Source organism: Strigops habroptila, chromosome 17 (genome assembly GCF_004027225.2).
Source record: "Strigops habroptila isolate Jane chromosome 17, bStrHab1.2.pri, whole genome shotgun sequence".
Lineage (NCBI taxonomy): Eukaryota > Metazoa > Chordata > Aves > Psittaciformes > Psittacidae > Strigops > Strigops habroptila.
Genome location: NC_044293.2, coordinates 4,503,616 through 4,528,679, shown reverse-complemented (window position 1 = coordinate 4,528,679; position 25,064 = coordinate 4,503,616). Strand labels below are relative to the sequence as shown.

The 25,064-nt window shown below is 45.2% G+C and overlaps 1 protein-coding gene across 4 annotated transcripts in view; it reads left to right on the top strand.

Moving 5' to 3' along the window:
* FLI1 (Fli-1 proto-oncogene, ETS transcription factor) overlaps positions 1-25,064 on the top strand; it is an 80,521-nt gene that overhangs the window by 36,173 nt on the left and 19,284 nt on the right. For 3 of the 4 annotated variants that reach the window (XM_030505291.1, XM_030505290.1, XM_030505292.1), the window contains 3 exons: positions 9,165-9,376; positions 16,346-16,500; positions 19,957-20,160. In XM_030505291.1, the coding sequence (XP_030361151.1) occupies positions 9,165-9,376; positions 16,346-16,500; positions 19,957-20,160 (571 nt within the window). The remainder of the gene's footprint in view (positions 1-9,164; positions 9,377-16,345; positions 16,501-19,956; positions 20,161-25,064) is intronic. The other variant, XM_030505293.1, reaches the window with a different exon arrangement.

Sequence of the window (25,064 nt, the reverse complement as noted above, 5' to 3'; positions counted from 1 at the left end):
CACCTCCCCCATTGCCTCTTATCTCTGTACTCCGTGTGATGCACGCTTGACAACAAGCCTAAATAACCAGCTCTGGGCTGGAGCACTGAATTTATGCGCTGAGTATCATGAGCACTGAGACCCTGAACACAGATTTAATCCAAACGTAGCTCAGGGACTGAGGCCAAACCCAGAACACAAATAGACTTGAGCCCTAACACTTGAGATCTCAGGCCACATCTGGTTTAGGATTCAGCTGCAGGACTGCCTTGGACTTGTATTTGCCCTTTCTGATATAGTGTCCAGACCTTGCAGTATGCACTGTAGATGTCAGTGATGGATTATGCCTTTTATTTCCTTTTGGCTGAACCTTTCCACTGCTGAGCATTCCCTAGGTAAGAGGCTTTGAGAATTGCTCTGGGCTCCTACCCCTGTTTCAGGGGAGAAGCGCATACTGCGCGCTCTCCTGGAGACTCTGCTTTGATTCTTTCATGCTGTTGTTTTTCCTTAGTCTGGAATAAGTCATCTTGGGCTGAAAGTGCATGTTTTGTTCTCTGCGGATGGAAACATAACAGCACCCGATGAATGTTTCCTGATGGGCTTCCTGCGATTGTGAAGGGAATGGTGTCAGGGAACAAAACAGGATACGATTGCGGTGTTTGTGAATGTAACTGGGACAATGGTATCAAAGTGAAATAAAAAATAATGAATGGGCATTGCTGCAGCGGTGAGTCAGAGCTCGGAGGAACCTGAAATATTTGTGTCTTTCTAAGCTGCCACCTCCCAGGCCTGGAATTCCTGGGAGAACGGTCTTTTTACAGTGCTTTTCCAATAGGAACCCAAACTGAAAAGATAGGATTTTGTGGCTTGCACCTATTCCTTCATGCTTTTAAGACCCTGCTTTACGTCCTTTTCCAGGGCAGGCTGTGAAAGAGGAGGCACATGGATGTGACATACCCTTCCCAGTACTTTCGGGTTTCTCATTTTACTGTTTTCCTTTCCAGGGTGAATTATCTATAGTGAAAAGATTTGATTGCTTTTTGCATGCAGAAAACAAATCCAGCAGGATCATTGTATAAAATCAGTTTCTGGTATGAGTAAAAGTACCTCCCAAAAGCACTCCTTTGGGAGAAACGGTGGCATTATCTCAACAAGCAAATGCGGCTTATAGTGAGCTCAAGTCTCCTGAAACAAAGTGCTTGGTCAGCCTGCAAACTCCTGATATTTGCCACTGTAAAGCAGCCTCTGGTGCTACATCAAGGAAAGGAGACGGGCAGTGGGTGCTCCAGGACAAAGCTGAGGCCAGCACAGGGTTTCTGCCTAGCAGTAGGCTGCATTTATTCCTCAGGATAGCTTGGGTTTGTCAGGGAGTCAGGCTCTGAAACCATCCTGCAGTTTCCCTCCATGTGTCTTCAGCAGCAAAGACCATAAAAACACTACAATAATATTTACTGGAGTGTGTATTTCACAGTTACACAGTTGCATCCATGTGTCTCTGTTTACAAACGCAGCTGCTCAGTTCAAGTCCATTATTGTACAGGGTGAGGAAAGCAAAGAATTCAAAGGAGGTGAAGTAGATCCAGGTGGATTTGACAGCCCAGCTCTGGGAAGCAATCACACACGTAGCATCAAGTTGTTCCTAGTGAGCATGGGCAGCTCTGGAGCAGGAAAGCTGTGGGCAGAGATCAGTGGTGACATAGGACAACAGGGAATGGCTTTAAGCTGAAAGGAGATTTAGATTGGACATTAGGAAGAAGTTCTTCTCTGTGAGGGTGGTGGGACACTGGAACACCCAGAGTAGCTATGGCTGCCCCGGCCCTGGCAGTGTCTGTGATTCTATGATTCTATGATATAAGCAGAGTAAACTGGCTGAGGAGAGTGCTAATACATGGCAAAGGCTCATCCATTTTCTGGAAACATGACATAACTTGGAAAGGCTCTTGAGAGCTCACACAGACCTCCCGTCTCAGCAGAGTTATGTTGATTAATTTATGGAGGTGAATCCTTTTGTAGTGAAATTAGCTGCCAAAAAATGAAACCTGGCTCAAGCCGTGCCAATGGCAAAGCGTTATAGAACTTTGAACAGGCTGAACGTTTACCTGCAAGGTTCAGTACTCATCCTAATTCATCTCATGTGTCTTGGCTGGCAGAACTAGAGAGGAATTCACCCAAATCTTCTGGGAATGGAAGCCAGAAGCTGCGATTTGTCCCTCTGCTGATGGGCAGGCACCTCATGCATTGCTCTCAGTGTGTATCAGTACCAGCAGAGCATGGAGCACCAGAGAGGTTCAGAGTGCTTAGGAAAACCCCTATCTATAGGTGCAGGGATGTGAGTAAGCCAGCTGGGGACTGCAAGGGATGTTGCATGCTCCGAAGCACAGCTGCTGCTCTCTCTAAAGGAGAGCTGCAGCACACCTACAGGATTTAGGAACTTACATGATGGAGCTGTGATCATCTATCACACACGTCCAGTCTCTCCAGCCTCAGATTTCACCATATTAAGAGGTCAAAAAGCCACAGCAATAATTTGAGCAGGTTCTTTTTGTTGGGTTTCTTTTTTTCTCTTCCTCTCCTGGTCCTGTGCTGAGACTGCACTGGGGCATCTCCATGGGGCTGTCACCCCTAAGCCTCGTTATCATCAGCCGTAAGGCAGCAGCTTGCTGGGGAGGAGTACTGTGACCTAGTTATTCCCATTTGGTATTGAGCCTGTTGGAAACAAACCAAAATAGGCTCTGAGCTGATTTATGTCAAGTCTAGACTGAGAAAAAAAGTAATCGGTCCAGATCCTAGAAATGTGTGCTTGAAGTCAAGTGCTCTTCTGAAACATGAAGTTGAGGAGCATGATTTAATAGTTGTCCTTTTTGGAGTCAGGTTTGGGGGATCTCGAGAACAAAATAATGCAGCATTCATTTTAGCAGCTTTCTTTTACCCATTTGACGTAAAATTTCATGGAAATGGGGAATGTAAACATAAAAAAAAAGATATATTTCCTTATGAGAAATTTTGCAAATACATTTTTGAGCTGTCTAATTTCAGTGTGGTTTTGCTCTTTAGGCCTATCTTATTCCTGCTTTGTTTCCCCTTAGCATGAGCTACTAAGTTGTGGTTTCCCATTTGTCTGAATCGTGAAGCCATGATGCTGTATTCTAAGACTGCCACGTTTTGCTTCGGTGCAGTACTCTGGGTGGAAAGTGAAAGAAAGGCACCTGAGGAAAGCTGGCATTGCAGTGTGTGCAGGTAGTTGACCTGCTTTGTAGTTGTGAGCAAGTCCCCAGCGCAGAGTAAGAGCAAAATTACTGCAGTGTAGGAGGTCATCACAAGGATTAAATGAAACCCCTCCTTTATACACAAAGAAAGCCTCGAATGTGCAGAAGCTTTGCCACAGTCTTAAAAGTACGTTGCTCTCTTAATCTTGACTCTTACTACAGCAGGGAAAGCAAGACTCTTTCTCCCCCATTCCTTCTCAGGGCAGGGACAACTCTGCAGCAGGATTACCAGCATTTGGGTTGCCACAACCCGAATACCAGCAGCTCAGCTGGAAAATGCTGTCAACAGAACTGTGGTTGGCCATTGCGCAATGCCGCAGAGCTGACAGAAGAGGTACAGAGTGATGCAGTTTGGCAATGAAGGCTCTCAGCCTGCTGTTTTCACTATAGGGTTATGATGGATCTCTGGTACTAGCTGCAGCCCGCAAAACCTCCGCTGGAGAAACAGGCCTTAAATTGATTGTGAAGGCCATGAGATTGGATTGTGGTTGTTGGCAATAAAATGCCTATGATTATAATTTTCCAGGGGGAGTTATGTGGAGTCCCTGTACCAATCACATAATATCCTGCAAGGAAGGTGGAGCAGCATGCGCAAACCTCAAGAAAAGTGTGCTGAAAAAGCTGCAGATTTCTTTTTTGATTTGGTTAGGTGCATTGTGAAGACGGGATAGATTAGAGCGTGGGACTGCAGTCAAGCCTTGCTCTGAGTTATCCAAAAGATTCCTGCTTGTGTTCCAGTAACAGCACTGGACGAGGCTCTGTGCCCCACAGTGCATGCATGGGGCAGGGCAACAGAGGACTGAAGGGAAAGAAGCTGTGGCTGCCCCATCCCTGGCAGTGTTCAAGGCCAGGTTGGACACAGGGGCTTGGAGCAACCTGCTCTAGTGGAAGGTGTCCCTGCACGTGGCAAGGAGTTGGAACTGGATGAGTTTTAATGTCCCTCCAACCCAAACCAGTCTGGGATTCAATGAAAAAAGGGCACAGTCAGGCAAATGCTTTGCTAAAAGTTATGCTAAAGATCAAGGGCAGGGCTGAGAATAACACTCTGCCTTCCTGCCTCCTAATTCAGTGCCCAATCCCTCTGAATTTGCTGTCCCGAGATCAACACAGACTCCGCTCCTTTTTACATTTTATATTTGACTCATTTTCTTGTAAGTCTGATGTTATCTCTTTTCTGCCTGTATGAGATGTTGGCAGCAGAAGTGCTGACTTGTAAAACTGCAGTGCCAAAGTCATTTCTATTCAAGGAATAGATCCTCCGCGCTAACCTCAAGTCATGTGTAAGGCTGGCTGCTGCTGGCACCTCTGATTTTGGTGCTTCACATTGTACTCCTGGGCTCTTCTGATGGTGGGTCTGTGTCGGTAACATTGTCTTAACAAAACCATTTCAGGAGTGATTTTGTCACAGGACTAAGATAGGAAAAAGTCACCCCTCTGGAGGTGCAGGTTATCTTCCCATGCATGGCATGAGGGTTCAAGTATTCAGCATTTTCTTCTAAGTCAGACTTTGTGGAGGAGGATGAACCTTTGATCTTTAGCAATGTCTTTTAAATGTGGTTATGGCCAGAGAAGTGAAATGTAAAGAGCTCAAAGTCGGTATTCAGTGAAAAGGCACTGCATGCACCTGGAAAGAGCCGTTGCTGGGTTATACCTGGAATGAAAGCACTGACTACTGTCACCTCACCAGCTCTTGTTTTCATGACTCTTCTCCTAGAGCTGAACCCAGGGGGCTTCTAGCGAGCTTTCCTTGCCAGGGAACTTTGGATAAGGTTGAAAACTTGAACTTTTAGGGGCTTTGTCCAAGGCAAACCTCTAGAGGTTAGTGAGGACATTAGGATATCCTGGAGCTAGGTCTATTATTAGCACAGTCATCAGCGAAACAAAGACTGTGTTAGGGACTGTGAATGGGAAGGACATCGAGGTAAATGTTTCACATACGTTTGCATTGCACAGTTGCCCCTGGTTTTTACCTAGGGGATGTTTCTCAGGTCCATTCTGTTCATATATTGGTTCAAATGTCACACTCAATTCACTAACTAAGTGAAAACTTCTGCTAAAGCTTGCATGCCATCTCCATCCGCAGTAAGGAACCAGGATAACTTGCTTGAAGCTTCAGTGGACTGTCAATCCTTCCCACCATGCGACTAGAAGGACAGACTGGCTTTCCTGCAGCACCCAGGGACACAATCAAGCGTACCTCACCTTGCTGTGGTACTTAGACCTGGCACCTGGGTCTAGATGGCTCCTGTAAAAGAAGTTAAAACTGCAAATTCGACCTCTTACAACTATAATCTGTTATTAATAATGGCCATATCACATGGCCAAGGGATCCAGAGGTGTGTGCCAGCTCTATGAGAGCTGTTTCTGTGTCACAGCAATGGGATCCTTTCATTTGTGGTGGTTCGGCAGTGGCTGCCCTGCAGAGCCTGGGGCTGTGCTTCACAGCGCGTTGAACTTGCCTATTGCCGTGCTGCAAGCTGCCATAGACGGGACTTGCCACATTTATGCCAGGAATGTGATTAAAAACTGGAAAAACTGAAGCTAGCCTATTCCCAGAGGCAATATAATGTAACATATATGCCAGAATAATACACACAAGACCCCTGTCTCAGACTCAGTCTGGCCAGCTCAAGGACACAGCCCAGGAGGCAACAGCACGGGGGGAACCCTGGCGAGCCATGGCCTGTCTGGTTAGGTTATGTTAGCACCTTTAACACCTCCACGTGTTTTCCCAGTTGCCCGTCACCAAAGACTACACAGCTCTTGATTCCAGGAGATAGATTCCAAGGGATAGACATTTGCCCTCTGGTATTCAGTTGAACTGTTGATCTCTTCCTCAGCCAGAGCTAAAGCCAATCACTTCCTGAGCAGACTAGTCCTTCAAACTGAAGCTAGCCAAGCAGATAGTGAGTACAAGGAAGGTTATACACAGTCCCCATCTGGATCTGCAGCCCGAAGCTCTGGCAGGGCCAGGCAAGCCCTGTCCTCCTCCAGAGAGGTAGTCCTGATTGCTAGGACCTCATCTAAGTGGTCCCCATACTCCAACCCTGCCAGCTAAAGGCTACATGTTGCTTGCCACCCCTTTGTTTTTCACTTGAGCCCTAGTTGTACGCACCACAGAGAAGCCGATTGCAGCAGGGACTGGCATTGTGCCACCCAACTTCCCTCGCATGCAATCAGCAGCACTTGTTTGCTATTTGCATGCAGGACCCTGCTGTAAGCAGGTGTTACAAGCTGCTATCTCAACCTGATCTGCTCTATGTGTGTCTTCAGAGCCTCCAGTCTGTAGCTTTTGTGGCTGTAACTCACTCAGGGGTTTAGTTCAAGCCATTCCTGGTTCAGCAACTGCTTGAGCGTGCCCTGATGGCAGCCATCACGTTTAAATGTCTTCTCCTGTGTGCCACAGGGATCTAAATGCAGGTCTGCCTGCATTCAAGAAGCAAAATGCTCCCTGCCTGACAGGGACATTACCGTGATCCCCATTAGCAGCAGTTGCTGCTGTAGGCAGGGCGCTGCAGCCACTCTGGCTTTCAAGGAAGATCCTTATCTGAGGAGACCGACTTCTCCATCAGATATGCTGTTTATCAGAGAAGTGTGTACTTGCTTGTGTATTTAAAGATGTACTTGGATGCAGACCTAATCGTTGATCCTAGACCAGGGCTGTTCTTTGGGGTGGGTTGTTTTGGTTTGGGGGGGGGGAACGGCTTTAGGCAGAAAAAGCGTTTTCCCAGGTGTTGTTTTCCTAAAAACCCCATCTTTGTGTATACTTTTAGACTGGATATCTCCAAACCCAAATATTTAAATACTTTATTTAAGGAATTTGCAGTGGTATTTATGGTTTCCTTGCCTCTGACCGGTAAGATACATAGCTGAGACTGGTTCTAGATTCGTAACTCAGTCCAGCACCGCGGGTATTTGGGGTTCACCTACCACCTCCTGCCGTAGTGTGGGGAACCCCACCTTTTTTGTACTGAGAGGAAGCGAGACTTACAGAAGATGTGTCATTTAGGAACCCCTGCCTGACATCCTGACTTCAGTCAGTCAGAGAAGCAGCAAGCCTTACCTCTTACGGAAAGGCTTGCTCTCTTTTAAGAGCCATCACCAGAAGATCTTGTGCGCTTGTTTCATTCTACACAGGCCACATTTGTAGCCTGGAGGTAGTCTCAACCTCTTTAAGGGGTTTCTGACATGAGGCTGTGATCATACCGGCTTGCACCACATAGAAATTCTTCTTCCAGCACCTTCTACTGCTTAAGCTCACTCTCGTTATAGCAGAAGAAGCTGCCGGAGAGGGTGAATGTGGTCTGAGCTCCTTGTAACCCGCAGCATTAGGCAGTGGGGTAAAAGCTCTCCTTTTTGTTGTGTAAAGGCTGTGTCCATCTCTGCTCATCAGTGTGAGAGGTTGCTCACAAGAGTTTTACAGCAGACTCTGTGACTTCAGCAGGACGTGCACAGATGTCGAAGGGTTCCTCCGAATTCAGCATTAGTCAGGCCCACTTACATTCTAGGCTTATTTGGTTTGGTTACGTGATCTGAGATCAGGGCTGGAAAAGTGCTGATGTTTCTAAATGCCGAGCACTGACCCGACTCTTTCTAAGTGGGTTAATTTCAAGCTGAGAGGGATTCTCGTGTTTACCCAGTAGACTCCAGCTATTGACATTTTCTGTGATGATATCATGAGCCTGGTAATATCTGATTAGCACTTAGATTCTTGTGTAATCAGAGGATTCCAGCAGCTGCAGTGATCTAAGAATTTCTGTTTCTCTCCCTGGTTATGGAAGAATTTGCAATCATTTATTGTTTCTAAAAGCTCGTGATTTGGACTGTGTCTTGGGACTTTTGAGCACTGAGGGTTTAACAGCACACCAGCTTTCAAAGCAAAGACAGGGTCTGGATGTTCACGGGTAACCCACCACTGCACACACATCAGTGTTAGGGGTCTTTTGAATGCTCAGTCTGCAGGGTAGGTGAGTCTGTTGCTTCCTTTGTTTTGGAGGTCTGCTCCATTAGCTCACATTAAAGTCGTGTGTGCTTTTAGTTTGGGAGGTTCCTCGTTCAGTTTCTGGCTTGCCAGCCATAATGGCAGCTGTGTTATGTGCGGTTAACTCAGCTCCATAAAGAACATGCAGACCTTGTCAGATGCACTTTGAATAAGGCAGGACTGTGCCAAAGCCTTTATGAGCCTGGCATGCTTCATTTAGAAAACCTAAGCACATCAACAGGAGGAAATTGATAGTCAAAACTTTTTGTTAACATTTGGAATTTCTGCAGGGGAAAAAAAAAAAAAACCCAAAAAGGAGAACGATTTCCTGTTTTTAAGCATTTCTAGAAATGCGCAGTTTGGTAACTCACCAGTCCTACACTTCCCACAAAACAAACAAAAAGTGTCAAGTAATGCATTCTTTATCCCACCGCTAACACCCATAACTCTGAGCTGCACTGACTGCTTCTCCTTCCCTAGTAACCTCAAAATACAAACACCACACACAACCCTTTGAAAGAAGATGTATAGACCTTCAAGTGACACTCCAGAACTGTTCCATACTGCACACATCTCTGGTTGGTTTTGGACCAGCAAGTGCGGGCAGGTGGGTAGGTAACTATGAAGCTGCTTACAGCAAGCAATGAGGATGGTACAACACCCAGCAGCCACCTTTCCTCTTTGCAGAAGTCAAGTTAACCTTAACTCCTGCCCCACCCAGAGCAGCACAGCAGCGTGCAAAGCAACCCACTGGTTTTGCATAGGGGTTAATGGACCCCAAAGGATCTGATTCAATCCGCAATCCTGGCAGATGGCAATTTCAGACAGCGCCGGGCAGCTGCGGGGCCCTTGCAGGTGCTCACCAGCTCAAAGAGAGACTAAGAGTGGAGTTACTGGTTTAGTCATGGCTCTGAGCCCTTGTTCTTCTTTCTCCTCAGGAGGCTCTGTCGGTGGTGAGCGACGACCAGTCCCTCTTTGACTCCACGTACGGCGCTGCCACTCACCTCCCCAAGGCAGACATGACAGCCTCAGGGAACCCTGACTATGGCCAGCCACACAAAATCAACCCTCTGCCTCCCCAGCAGGAGTGGATTAATCAGCCCGTCCGGGTCAATGTAAAAAGGGAATATGACCACATGAATGGATCGAGGTAAGGAGCTTTCCACATCTGCTGAACCTTACATAAAAGCAAAGCTGGTATCGTCCATTCGTGCTCTTGTCCTGTATATCAACACTCCACTCTTTGTGTAGGACCACATCCCCGGGAATGTCACTCATGTTTTAACGGCCTGCAGATCTTGCCCTTGCAGTTCTGCAGCATGCAGCCCTGCCAGTCTCCATGAATGCTGCACAGACTGGGACAGGACAGAGTTAGTGCTGCAGACACTGCTGTAAACTACACATTTCATCACTTAGTTCAGCATCCCACAAACGTGCCGTGGTTCAAGGAGCTCCTGAAGATGCAGTCATGCAGTAATAGGTGGCGTTTATAGCAGTGCTCCAGGGTGAAGCTAGTGAAAGGGCACTCTTTATTGCATCTCTAAGTAGATTTGTGCTCCACTAAGGCAGAAGCAACCATAGGAAACTGGAGAGCTAGATGGTGGAGAAAGGGAAAAAGAGGAGACTAAGGTCCTTCATGGCAGCCTATAAGGTGTAACAAAACAAAAGGCACATACCCATGTCTTCTGTGTGAATATGTGTGACCAGTGGTGAAACAGAGAGTTCAGGAGTAGATTTGAGCATCAACGGGACACCAGTTATGATGTATCCTCTACAGCCAAAGGCATAGGACATCTGCTCCCCATCATTTGTAGTTAGTGCTGAGGGAGATGGATCATTTTGCTGTTTAATGATAAATTCAAAGACTTGAAAACATTTTATTATCACAGCTCAGATTGTCTCTTCTAAAAACATTTTTACAAGTCCAAAGCTTAGGAAAAAAATGTCACCTTCTTGGACAAAATTTTAGGTGCAGAAATTTCTTTTTTAGCGTTAGTTTTTAGAGTTCCTTTTATTTTTAAATTTGATTATAACTTCAAAGTCACAAACACCTCTAACATTTGTACAAGGACAGTTAAACAATTGAGGGCTTTTCTGCTTTAGGGTTCGTTTAGGGCTTCTGCAACAGCCTATTTTCCTGGTTTCTGAGAACCCAGCAAAGTGCAGAGCTTGAAACAGAAAGCAGCCTTGCACTTTCAGACTTCTATGGTGAAGTGCTGGTGTTAAAGGCTTCAAACAGCAACATGTTTTTTTCCCTAGTAGGTATACAGTAGATGCTGATTTTACTATAAGATAAAGGTCTTTGTGGCAGTTGGTCTTTGACGGTGATCATAGTCTGAATTCGATCTTGCCCTCGTTGTACTTTAGGATTACTTCTGGATTTCATGAGAACGACATGGATTGTTGCACTAGTGTTTCCCAGCTTAGAATTGAGGCTGAAACATGGGAAAATTAGTTCTTTCCGGAAAAACACCATCCCTGGATAACACAGGCTGTCTTTCTGCTGTGATCTTTGTGTTAAGATTTCCTCATCTGCTCAGAAAGAAAGGGAAATAATACCACTTGGACAAACTGCTCCATTAACAACTGTAAGTGCTCTGATGCCCATGGAACACACTCCAGAAGTGTGTTTAGAAAGAAAAGGAAGTTTTCAGAAAGGAAATCCTTCTTTATGGGCTTGGTCAAGACTGCAGGATTCTTAGGCAGAAACGAAGTGTCCTCAGTGTCTCTAAAAGAGGGGTAACAACTTCCCAACCTGTTAGAAAAAGACTGTTTTGAATGTCAGAACCAAGCACTGAAATAGCTTCTAACCTTGCCTTTTGATAACTTGTTAGCACAAGAGCTCCAATCCACCCAAGAAATGAGAACGTTCATCTGACTTATCCATCCTCTCCTCTTCATGGCTAAAACTTTGCCCTTTCCCCACGTCCATCACAGTTCATTGTTAGGGGTTGGACCACTCCGGTTGCTTGTCCCTCTGCCCATCAGCTGCCTGGCAAAGCCATCTGAGAGGCAAATGCCAACCTCAATACAAACGAACTCAAAGTGCAGACTGAATAACAAAACCTCTTCCCCCTCCCTCTCTTTCTGCCTCTCCTTCTCTCTCTTGTTTTTCAAGCACACTCTCTTAGCGGGTTCCAGCTGCCTCATTAGAGGGAGCAGCCTTTATTCTGTGTTTCACCTGTATTTGAAGCATTTTCTGCTTGTTGAGAGACTGGTTTATGTGCTCTAGGGAGTGATTAAGCTGTAGGAAACCTGACAGTGGAGGGAGCAAAGGACAGTGTCCAGCTTTTCTTCTTCGTAGCAACCAGAAGCAGGTCTGGCTGCCATGAGGTATAGTGTGATGAGTTGGTTTGGTCCTCAGAAAGGTGGGAGAAGGAGTCTTTAAAGAACCTCTCCAAGCCTCTTTTGAAGGCTAAACAAAGCTTCTAAGTGCTAAACAATGTGGAAACCCTCACCAGCTTTCTACCCCATATCAGGTTTTCCTAGTTTACTCCCAAATTGGAATGAATATCCCAGGTAACTGCATGCTGGCTGTGTACATGGGATGTTCAGGCAGTGGCGGGAGTCTGTATTTTGGGGCAGACGATGGGATTTGTGTATTATTAGAAAATTCAGCAGTAGATGCAGTATGTAGCCTCAAAATCTGCTCTTGCCTTTAGAGACAGCCACTTGCTCAGAACAAAACCCAGTGCTGCACTTGTGTTTCAGAGTGACCAGTGTCCAAACACAAGGCAGTTAAAATCCAACATGGAAGAATTAAAGTCCTTGTGCTTCTTTCATGCCCTTAGGCATTGGGAAAGGGAAATGGTCTTGTATTTGTAGCAGACTAAAAGTAGAAGTCCAGCTTTTCCATGGGTTCGGATACCATCCATCTCTCTGTGCATTCATTCAGGAAGTGGAAGCATAGTGTGCAATCCTTATTCTTTGCTGGGTTGTGTCTTTATTTTATAGCCCATTCAGGAAAAGATCTGTCTCCTACACTGTACAGTTCCCAACAAACTAGGTCTGGATTTTTCTTGGGCCCTCTAGATGCTTTTTTGGTAGAAATACAATAATTTCTATTTTTTAAAAACAAAAAATCTTTCCCATTTTAAATTCCAATTAATATTTAGAAAACCCCTGATTAAAGTTTGCAGATTCTTTGGAGACATTCTCTTGCTTCAGAATGTTAAAATAATTCAGGGATGTTGGAAACATTTTTATGCCCCAGTAATGTGCTCAAAACAAAACAAAGGGACCATCTATGCTGTCGATAATAAAAATCCCCTTTAAGCAGCATGTGAGCCCTCTAGTGGGATCTGCTGAGCTGTTCCAGTCCCCAACAGCCTGTTTGCGTTTACCTGCATGTGATACCCACGATTCCCTTAGACCTGACTGAGCCTCTGTGCTTTCCTCATGCAGCTTGACTTGACCTGTCTGTCTTTTCCCACCCTTTTCACCCTTCTTTGCTCAGACTTAGTGTTTTTCAGTGTGAACCTCCTCCTGAGGCATTCTCAGAGTGGGATGAGAGGCAGGTTAAAGCGTGGTTAGATGTAAGTTTCGAGGAGCTGTGGTTCTGCCCTGATGGCTCTGTTCCCTGCCTGTAAGAGGGAACCACAGGCAGAATCACAGTATGTCTGTTCTTACTTCCTTCACTGAACAAAACCCCAACATTAAAATCTAATTTCAAGGGTAAAGATTTAAGCTGAGATGACCAAATGGGGACATACACTGAAAGTGGCAACTTAAAAAAGAATAAAAGATGGAAAGGCAGGAGAGATGAAAGGATAGGAAGAAAGGGATAGAGAGAGGAAGGAAATATCACACTGACCACAGCTGAGTCTGGTTCAGAAATCACTGGAATCCCTTATTTTGCTCTTTTGAATGAAATCTAAAGGTGATTCCTAGACAGAAGCCCTATCCAGGATAGTAATTGTTTTCTTTCCAGGTATCTGGAACAAGGCTGGAGCTTTACAGAGGATTTATTAGTCAGTGCCAGGCTAGCTGCTTGTCCATTTTGGCCAGTCTAGCATAAACTTTCTCAGAACACCAAGCTCTTGGCATCCCGAGAGACTGCTACTGGAGCTGCTGGAACGAAGAGTTTTTGGAAGGACAGTAGGAATGAGTCCTGCTTCATATTCCTTGGACTTGGTCACTGCCACAGTGAATGTACTTAAGAGATCTTGTGAAAGCAGTTTATATCCATTTATCTTAGTAGATCTACAACGTTTTCTGCCCAGAACCTGAGCAAGTCCAGCATGTACAGCCACTTGAAAACCTGAAGTCCCTGTGAAAAGTCAAGGATTAATCTGGTACCTGGAGCATATTTAATGTCCTGTATGTGGCTTCTCTTGCCACAGTGGTACATCAGGGTTTGCTAAGGGCCCCTCAGTCCCTAAAACTTCTTTTCAGATCTGTCTCTGATACTTGTTTATCTGATTTTAGCTGCTGAGACATATAGAGCAAACCAGAGGATAGGCAGGGTCCTAACTGCCAAGCCAAGAGTCTGCAGAATGAAAAACCATCACAAAACCACTGAGGAGATATCTTATAGTGTTGGTGTTATTTCTGTGACTCTGCTGTATCAGTCATGTGCAGAGAGAGCAGAGACAGCCAAGGTCCCTGTGGGCTTTGCATGTGTGTCATTTCATGCCACTAGAAATCGTGCATACTTCTAGGCAGATAAGCTTTATAGAAGACGTCGTTATCTGAGAGTCTGGATATATCCTATAGTTCAGTATGAGCATTATATCACAGAATCATGGAATGGTTTGGTTTGGAAGGGATCTTAAGCTCAGCCTGGCCTTGAACACTGCCAGGGATGGGGCAGCCACAGCTTCTCTGGGCACCCTGTGCCAGCGCCTCAGCACCCTCACAGGGAAGAGCTTCTGCCTAAGAGTTCATCTCAATCTCCCCTGTGGCACATTAAAGCCATTCCCCTTGTCCTGTCCCTACAGGCCCTTGTCCAAAGCTCCTCTCCAGGTTTCCTGGAGCCCCTTTAGGCACTGGAGCTGCTCTAAGGTCTCCCCTTCAGGAGCCTTCTCTTCTCCAGGCTGCCCCAGCCCAGCTCTCTCAGCCTGGCTCCAGAGCAGAGCTGCTCCAGCCCTCGCAGCAGCTCCGTGGCTTCGTCTGGACTCGCTCCAACAGATCCACATCCTTCTTGTGTTGGCCCCAGAGCTGAATGCAGCCTGTAGTGGGGAGTAAATATTGCATATCTCAACTGTGAAGGTTATTCTCCAGGGAAATCCAACTGCAGAGCAGGGTGGTGAGAGTGAACCCCAAAAGAAGGACCTGAGGCAGCAGCAGGTCATTGTGCTGGCACTGCCAAGTGCTTACTGTTGTGTCTGAAGGAGAGAGAACTTCATCTCAAAGGCAGGTGGGAATCCATACACGGGGCTGTGTGTGTGTGTTCAGGTCTGCCCACACCATTTAACGTCACAGCTGGTCTCCAGGCAGGCCAGGCGAGGAGGTTGGTCACCTCCTGGGCACAGTGAGCACCAAGCCCAACAGTCTGACACCTCGAAGCATGGATGCTCTTGCCGTTTCACCGAGTCTTCTCAGGACAGGCTGTACCTCGGGAAAGAATAAGATCCTTTGTGCTGCTCCAGGGCGTTTTCTTTGCCAGTACAGGCAGCATTTAACACCTGACACAGAGTATTTGAGCAGAGAGTTAGAAATGATCACATTCGCTGTGAAAACCCCGGTGTCCCTGCAGTTGCTCAGACTCTCCTCTGGCTGCCACGGGGACATTAAAACTTCAGCAGTTTGCCTCTCTGAAGGCGGATTTTGGTTCCCTGCCTGGAAAAACAGTAGGCGAAATAGTAAAACCTTAAATTCGAACATGTGTAAGTTATACATCTTATTTCCATTTTCAAGCAACATTCCCTCAGTAAGACATGAGGAAAAAATTACCATCTGCCTCAGAATATCTCGGTGGAGCATTTATCTCCCAGCCATGATAACTGAATCTCAGTAATTTCTCCCTCTCCCCCCACCCCCCAAATTCAGATTAAGAAACAAATTTGTTTAGTGTCCAAACATGGAGGTTTTGCCAGCTGAACTCAGAGGGTGGGATTTGGTGCGCTGTCGTAGTTCTTACCCTTCAGCAAATGCTTTCCTCCCAAGCCACTTTGCTGCTGGCAGAGAAGAAGGGTGGCTGTGCCATTAAAGAGGTGGACTAAAATGCACTGGATCTGGGCTCTGGGCTCGCTTTGCTTCAGGGTTGCACACTAATGCACTCTTGTAAAGGTGAGGGCGATAACGCTGCCCTTCCCTTGTGCCTTCTTAACGTTCTGTGTGCATGTGGCAGGCTGGAGATTGGTGTTTTAAGTGACCTCTAGAGCTAAAAGCATGACTTAGTGCTGCAGCTGGAGAAAAACAAAATCCGTGCTCCCTTTCTGTGGTTTGAAGGCTCATAATTCTCCCAGAGCAGGACAGAGAAAGCCTCCTGCTTGCCAAGGGGCTGCGTGTAGTCCAGGTCTTAGCACAGTGCCACCTGAGTTGCTAAATGTTCCCTCCTCATCACTCCATCACCTCAGAAGTAAAACTGGGGCCAGAGCCTTTTTTGCACACCGTTTCTGTGGTCTGAAGTCCCTGACTCATGCCTAAGGCACCTAAGCTTTGTGGATTTCCTATCCAAGTAGCGGACAAGCCTAGAACTGTTTCACTGCTCAGGACAGACGAGATTCAGCCCTGTATAAATATGACTCTTGAGTTACCATGCTAATATAGTTGTATTCTCCTGCGACTACCCTGTCATTTTGGTGTGAGTGTTTTGTGGTCTTCATTAACAAAATGAAGGGAGGGGGTACCTTTATCTATGATTAGCTCTGCATATGTGTTGTGAGGTGGGAAGTACAGCCTTCCTGTCACTTGATAGACTCCACAGAAAGAAGGTGTGCAGGGCTGTTTTTAACACAATGCAAAAGCAATATGGTCCAACAAGGGCTCCTAGGAGCATCAGGCTGTATCTAAAGGGATGCTAAAATGAAGCTGAGCAATAAAGAATCAAGGGGGAGTGGGGATGTAACCGATAGACCGGGAACTTGCCATTTCCACAACCCAAACCTCCTTCTGCTACAGCAGGGATGAAAGGGGCATAATAATGATGAGTCATCTGTTTCCTTTCGCGTTTCAGGGAGTCCCCTGTAGACTGTAGTGTGAACAAATGCAGCAAGCTCGTCGCAGCAGGGACAGAGTCCAACCCCATGACTTACAGCACCTACATGGATGAGAAGAACGGGCCTCCTCCCAACATGACCACCAACGAGAGGAGAGTCATTGTCCCAGCAGGTACCACCGCCATCAAAGTCTTTGTGTCATATTTCCTTGCAATATCCAGCTGAACAGATAAGGCTTGTTTATCCATTCTCTGAGGAATGCTCTTTCTTACAAACCATGTAAAAAGTAAGGAAAATATCAGTTTCTGGCTCATGGGAATCACAGAATCCCAGCCTGGTTTGGGTTGGAAGGGACCTTAAGGCTCATCCAGTTCCAACCCCCTGCCACCGGCAGGGACACCTTCCACTAGAGCAGGTTGCTCCAAGCCCTGTCCAACCTGGCCTTGAACACTGCCAGGGATGGGGATTTTCCTGTGTCTCAGTATATGCTCTACATTGAATCGGAATAAGAAGTGGATGATTAGTGCTGCTTCTTTTTCCTTCTTTTTTTCATTTTTTTCTGGACTGAAGTCTTGTTTTGGTGTGTTGAGCCAAATCCAACTCCTGTCATGTGTTAGAGGAGAATCTGCTTCCTAGGACATTTGTAGTATGATCAAAGAGGCAAGAATAAGCATGAAGTGGTCCCAAATTCTAACTCCCATGGTGCTCTGCAGGATCCAGATGCACTTTCATGTCACATTGATTCAAAAGGAGCTATTTTGTTTTCTTTTTTTGTTAGAGGTAGAAACCCAGAAAAAACGTATTTAGCAGGAACTGCATTATCCTTCCAAAACTTGTTCCACAGAAACATTCCTGTGCAGCTCTCTGTTTGTATGTGATATCCACATCTGCTGTCTGCAATTGGCAGGATGCATTAGTTGCATTTGGATAGTCGAGGATGAGAGCTGCTGTGGCAGGCAAGTGGTGAAGTCTGAGCCTGTAACGAGAGGGAGTCTTTTCCCTGCAAAGGTTATAAACACCAGAGATAGAATCAGGCTAGCCCAGGAACTTTCCAGCAAGGGAGATGCTATAAGCCAAGCCTTGTACTGAAACATCCACTGCTCTCAAGGGGTGCAGCTTTTCTCACCCAGTGTTGTGAGGGTTTCACCAACATCTGATTCAAACAGATGTTGACAGAAAGAAATGTACTCATGGAATTTAGCTCTGTTTTCTGATCATGGCTTGACCACGAACAGATGACAATTCCCAAGCATTTGGTTGCCATTTAAGATGAAAAGGAAAAGCTTGAACTGAATGTAGTGAAGAGAAGGCAGTAAAAGATTGACAGCAAATCTCAAAGTAGCATTTAAGCTGTTCTTAGGATCTGCTTAGAGGGACTGGCTAATCAAATTGGTGAAGGTATGAGATGTGTTTTCAGCATCACATTGCCTAGAAAGGTGTTAGCTGATACCAACTAGTCATTATATTATTAATTTTATATATGAATATAATATATAATATCTATTAATATAATAAAGATATATTATGCTTATATCCTGCTCTTTAGCATGCTATTTATGCATATTTGAAAAGACCAAGGGTGGGATAAAATTTAGCACTGTTGTTGAAATAGGAGAAATTCCTTTTAGGGCCCGCAGCGGAAGAGAGGGTTTAAAATCCCTTCCTTGAAGGAAAGCAAAAAAAGGACTTTTTCTCCCCCCATGAGCATCTACAAATCAAAACCTTGAGATACTTGTGAAATAGCAGTGATTTACCAGACTTTGGAAGACAATAATGAGCGTGATCCCAGATCTCTGGCTGCAGGATGTGAGGCCAAATTCATCCAAGAAAGGCATTGGGAAATTTTAATATAATCCAGAGTAAAGATTTATAGCGCATTAGGGTGAAGATAGGCAAGAATAATGTCACATTAGGCTTGCAATAGTAATAATAATGAACTCTAAGCCATGTTTCAAGAAGGCAGCTTTTCAGAGACCGTTCAGTGTCTTTTGCAGTGATAAATAGGCTGAACAAATAGCTGAAGTTCAAAAGTGTTTGTTTAAAGAGAGACCGCAGATTCATTTTGCCATCCAAATGTTGAGGTTTTTTTTCTTTTCAAAACTGAAGACAAATAACTCTTTCAATTAAAAATAATAAAAAAAGAATCCTCCCTTGAATACTTGCATTGTAAAATTTGCAGTCTTTTGCCAGTGCTTCGAAAGCAGAATTCAAATCAGCCATTGCCAAAGCATGGAGGAAATCCATCTTTCTTTCCCAAAACAAAGGTATAGGGTTATAACTGCCATGGTTAGAATTCAGCATTAAGCAGCCCAGGAAATGTCAGGGTTCTAATTTCAATATTCCTTGGTCTTACTTCTCCATTTCAGGCTGTTATTCCAGAACTCAGGTGCTCAGGAATGCACCAGGTATAGCCACTACCTGATCTTTTGTGTCAAGGGATCCCTGCAGCCCAAGCACACACAGTTTACAGTCCTGGGCACAGGAACTGTTTTATACACTATAAGACGTGTGGCAGAGGCATTTCTTGTCCCTCCCAAAGCACAACCTCCCACCTACATGTTTCTGCTCTGTTTTCTCAACTGCCTCAGGGTCTGAGGTGTTGGAGGTTTATGTGAGAGGAATGTACCAGCTGTGATGGACAGATCAAACATCTCCAAAGTTGAAGTGTGTCTTTGCAGTCCTCTCCAGCTGCAACAGAACATGAATTTGCAGCTTAAGTTTCGAGATGGGATCCATGGGGAGAAGCAGCACAGGAAACGTCTGAAAGTGTAGATATGCTCTGAAAATGACTCTGTAAAATGGTATCATGGCACAAATTCTTGCTGAGACTTTCTGGTCTGATGCTCTTTGCAAAACGCAGAGGATGAGTTCTTTTTTTAACCACTGGTGCAGCAAACCATCACCATGGGGTCTGAAACTCCAGCCGGGTTCAATCTCTCTCGTACGTCACTGCCAGTAATAAAGATTCCACAGCTGGAGCTTTGCTGACAGTTGATAATGATGCATGAGACAGTATAAAATCCACATTGCCCTCCAATAGGTTTTCCAGGGCTTGCGGAGGTAGGACTGTGTTCTTGTCAGCGGGGTGAACATTTGTGACTCAGAGATACATGGCAAGCTGTTCTGTTTAAGCAATAATATTCTTCCTTTTTCAGAGTCCCTTTGCTGACCATAAATACCACCATCCTCAGACTTTAAAATGCCATCTGTCGGGACTTTGTAATGTGCTTGTGAAGGATGGTGTGACTTATACAGCACTGATGTCATTCTATAGCATTGCAGAACCGAAGCTGTGACATACCCTTTCACAGGGATGAGTTTGCTTTTGGAAGCTTTATTCCAGAGTGAGAAAAATCACAGTCAAATGTCACTAATACTGTTCCCAAGCTTAGGTATAAGAGTCAGGCAGGTGGAAGTCAATCAAAAGAACTTACCAGTGTGATCAGTTTATGTGCCTTGAGCCTTATTATAGCACAGTACTTGTTCATCTTGGCAAAATTCATTGGAATCAGTAAATTAAATACATTTGGTTGTGGAAACAATGGTTAATGCCTTGACTGGGCTACAGTGAGTGCTAGAGGCTTGAGGCTTGCATATAGCGTTACTACCCTTTGTACTTTCCTGCCAGATCCCACCCTATGGACCCAGGATCATGTGCGCCAGTGGCTGGAATGGGCTATAAAGGAATATGGATTAATGGAGATTGACACCACCATCTTCCAGAATATGGATGGCAAGGAGCTCTGCAAAATGAACAAGGATGACTTCCTCCGAACCACCTCCCTCTACAACACAGAAGTTCTGTTGTCTCACCTCAGTTACCTCAGGGAAAGTAAGTATTGCCTTGACATAGCCCAGCCCTAGCACGACACACTGAGAAGCTGGGTATTAAACTCCTAGAGGTCTTCCTGCAGGATAAATAGCAGCAAAGGTGAGGAAAAAGGAACAGAGAAAGGCAAGCAGAGAGAGCAAACAAGGAAAGGAGGAATAAAAAGTGGGTTGGAAAGTTAATTTTAACTTAGATGGAGTTACTGGTGCTATCAGGGAGGTGAAGAACTGAGCAGGACTCTTAAGAAGATTAGATAGTCTTATAGATAATAAACCCATATGTAGCTGTATGATAAAAATACACAGATTTGCTATGGAGATTATACCAAGCATTAACTGATGTGTCACGGGCAAATTATCCCAGAGCTTTGCAGTTCGAGGGCCGTGCACTTTCCCCCAAGGCTTCTGGTAAATACTGCTTCAAAATAAGACCCACAACTGGCTGAAGTTGAGGATTTTCTGTGTTCCTGGAGGCTCAGATCTATTGAAAAGAGTTAAAAATAAAGGAGTGATTCCCTAAATGTAGCTGTGCTGAAGCAGACGTTGTGCAAACTGCCTAGTACTCAAAGAACAAGTTTTGCTGAACCTCCTTATTGCTACTCTCTGCCCCATGCTAGAGTATGCTATATTAAGCCCCTAAGAAAGAAGCTGTGAGCTGTCTATAAAACGGAGGTTAAAGCATTTCTTTTCTTCATTAAGGTGTGCTAGGGATGATTGTGTTATGATGAGGCCAGAGAATTAGAGCTAAATCCCACATGCTCCAACATTTTTTGCAGTGAAACAGCTTTTGTAGGAGTATAATTACTTGAGGACTGAAAAATCAGGAGAAAGTGCCATAAAGCAAGGTAGGAGGGCAGGGAGGGAAAGGAAAAAGTCTATTTTCTCCACTGAGCAATCAAATTGTGATGTAAAAGAAGCTGAAGATGTCTCCATCTGGCCAGGGCAATAAAGCAGCGAGGCAGCATTTATTTAGGGTGTTTCTTCAAAGCTCTTCAGCACTGCCTTTGCTAAAATCAGTGGGAGTTTTACAGATGACAGTGGGACAGGAGTTAGATCACAGATGGGTGCCTCTGGAAGCCCCACCTTTATTTTTTTGGAGGAGTCGAGCCAAGGAAATGATTCACAACAAATAACCCAATTGTTGGACGTGAACAGTTTCTGTCCCTTGCGACTTCACCGAAAAATCATTTCCCCTCCAAAATGATTTGCCCATTTCATTCTGTTTCATCAGCAAAGTGTTCACAGACCACTTTGAGGTGATTGCAGATACAAGTGAACCTCCTAACTAAGGTTTGCATACAGAATTACACACTTCTATGGGAAATGGCAAGGCAGTTCTTAAAGCCAGAGCTGCTTTGGCCAAACTTTCTGACTTTGGCTGGGCAAATCAGACGCTTTGTAACCGGAAAAGTTGTTCAACTCCCACAAGATAAATACTCAAGTGAGACATTTGAATTGTCTTACTGATAAGACTTGAGAATTGACAGAAAGAGATGAAGGATTTGTATGGGTTTTGAATCAAAGAACCAGGCTGAACTTGAAAAGGTTGGCAGAAGAGTTGAATTCTGCTGCTGTTTTAGCTCCAGACAGCATGTCCAGAGCTAGCCTCAAGTGTTGAATATCCCATTGCTTGAAGTGTTCAAAGAGAGTATCAGAGGAATGAAATTCTGAATCTCATAGCATAACGAGCCTGAAGACCTGGATTCATTTGCCACCTTTAGCATTTGCTGCTGTCCATTTGTTCAGGAGCAAATTCCTGATTGATCCTACCTACCTTTAGATACCTCAAGCCCCTAAATTAGAAGTCTGGTCTCACTGGTCTCTTCTTTTATAGAAAAGAAGCAACAGAACACATTGAAATTCAGGATGTTAGTCCCCTGGTTCACACATTGCCGTTACATGCTTGAAATTAGGAGGAAGAAACCTTTACCTCCGTTCCTCTGTGCTTACTTTCTGTAGAATGGCGCTAGTGATCCTGCCTTCTTGTTGATCCTGTCTGTGGAGATGGCCAATCTGTGGGACAGGGACTGCATCTCATGTCTCTCAAGACCCAGCACCATGGAGCCCTAATGTAGTCACAACATTTAAGCGCTGCTGAAATGCATGTTGAATAATAATCATAAAAATATAACGTTCTGCCAGGGCAATGCCTACAAATTATCATTTCTATGCTAGTGCAAAACCTGAGCAGCTTTGCTGGCCTCAGGCAAATCAGTTATTCCAGTTTTACATGGATGCATATGAAAGGAGAATTCAATCCTGGCCCAACCCCAGCTTTTATGATTATAAATTTCTCCCCGTTCAGCCCCTTGGGCTGCTGTAAGACGTCATGCGAGCGCTGTCGCTGTTAAAGCAAGCTCCTGTCTGAGTGGAGGTCGGGCAGCCTCTGAAGAGCATTCCTTTCCATGCAGCTGTTCCCAGCGCTGCCTTAATGACAGTCTGGTTTCTGGATTGCTGGTTAACTCCCTCATGGAGTAACGCCTCCGAAAGGAGCTTATTGTTTTTCCAGACTGATCTCCAGCGGATGTTTAGTGCCGAGCCTCTGAGCTCAGTGCCATGGGGAGATGGGCTTTTTGTTTCATGAATTTTCCCCTTTTGGAAGGTTGGTTTTTTCCGAGACATCCAGCTCTGCTCCTGCTTAGGGTGGAGAACACATCATGGGAAGAAAACACAGGAGAACTTTGGGGAGCTGCAGATCTGTAGACTGGATTCCATCTGCCCAGTGTCTCTCTTGAAGGGTGTTCATCCTCTCAGGATGTTAAGATGGAGATGTGATGACTAGTGAATCCTCAACTTTGGTGTTGGTTTTCCAAGAAACAAACCTGCTCTGAACTTTCCGAGCCTGTTGGCTAGCCAGGCAAGGAGAGACCCCCTCAAAATCAGCTTCCTCAGAAGGTTTTCAACATTTTACACTCCTGATCAGGGTGAAATCATTCTTAAAACTGCCCATGAAGTAAATTATTTTGGCACATCTGAGTCCAGATTGAAAAACTACACCAGCAACATCTGCAAGAGCTCAACAAAAGCTCAGGCTTAGGTATGGAGATAGAAGGTTCAGGTGAGCTGTTTAATACAGTCAATACTAGACCAAATTCATATCACAGCACCTTAGTCTTCAGGCAAAACTTAGGTCTGGATCAGAATCATGCAGTTGTTTCCTGTTTCCGTGGCCTATTGAAGCAGTCAGGAACACAGATGTCTCTGTTGTGTAGATTTCAGACTTTGCGGAACCCAGTTCTGCAGCATGCTCTATCCTTTGGAGGATCTCAAAAGACTCCACATTGGTTTTTTTTCCAGGAAACTCACTGTCCACCCTCCCAAACAATCATCTTTCAGTATTTGTTCCAGTTTCTTCTCCAAAACTGTGAAGCCATGCCTTGGCTTTTTCTTCTTGTCCATCCCCCTGCATCTTCGGACTCCAGACTGGCTGACTGCTGTGCTGGTGTCTTTTTCAAACACCGTCTGCCTGGTGAATCCTCTCCAGCCAGCCAGTGGGCAGTGGGAAGGGAGATTTGAATGTTTTCATGCTATGTTTGGGATGAACATCAAAAGAAGCCTGAGCTGTCACCTCCTGTCCTTTTCCTTTCTAGTGATGGGGGGTCGGTTGTGTGTGGTGTGTACAAACGAAAAGAGCCTGAAGGGGAAAGAATGAGACTGTGGCGAGAAGCAGAAGCAGAAAACTGCTTTGTGGTTTCGAGCCATATATTAATGCCAAGCAAAACTATACTGCTAAATGCAGCAGACCCTGATTCTACCAGAAGATGTGGAGGGAAAGCCACATGGCCTTCAGAAGGTGAGGCTAAAAAAGACTTCCAGATTAAACAGACTTCAAGATTGTGAAATCAAGATGTTCCTGTGTCTTGGGAGGATGAGCTGCCTTGTGAAAAGGAAGCTTTTGTGGGGGAAAAATCTCTTCAGCTCTGTTTTTCAGTCCTTTTCCATCTTCCTCTTTTATTAATGCAAAGGAAAGGAAAGAAGAAAAGAAATGGTGCGGGGGAACCATAAGATATGTTTGATATTAATTATAGGAGAATAGCCCTGTGCTGTATTAATAATTCCAGTGTTTCCAGAAGGAGCTGATTTAATCTGTGGTGGCACTGACCCAGTGAGGGGTAAGGGGAAGAAGAACAAACCGAAACTTCATCGCACCAGAGTTCTGCCCAACGAGTAAGGCAGGGAGAAGCCTGGCCTCTGTCTGTCTGTCTGTCTGTCTGTTGGCCTCTCTCTGTCCTGATCTGTGTCTCTGGCTTTCTCTCTTTTCCTCCTTCATTGAAAACCCTTAATAGGAAACACATTTCCTTTTCTGTGGTGTTCCCACCAGAAACCTCAGACTGTCGGGCAAAGGTGAGAACTTTTAGCAATTAAACTGGGGGAGGCGCCGTCCCTCTCCAGTGGCCTGGGCTGCATTTTCTTAGTGTAAAGTAGCTATAGGTTGATCCTACCGGCTTGTTCCGTGGTATTCATCACCCCACCCCCCTCTCCTCAGCCAGTCTGTGCAACCAGGCATTTGCAGCCTATTTAGTCATAGAAAACCCTGTTTTTGAATTCCCCAGCACTTCCCTGTCTGGCAGGGTCAAGCTAGGCTGGGCGTTGCGTTCAGGATCTGCTTCAAATAACCTGAAAAGCAGAGAGTGGTGGACAGGAGTTTCCCCGCAGATACTCAAGAAAGAAATGCCAAAGCCAGGAACCATCTGATGAAAACTTGAGTTAGATGGACAAAGCTGTTTTAATTCCTCCCACAGCAGCAAAAGCGCAGCCAGTCTCTCTAATTATTTAAGACAATCACTTTGGCTGTCTGCAGCTTTCACAGCCAAAGGTACCCTTGGGATCCCTTTGAACTCTTTACCTCCCAGTTTACCATGTTATCCATCCTGCTGTTTTGAAACATCCCCTGTCTTGCAGCATCTG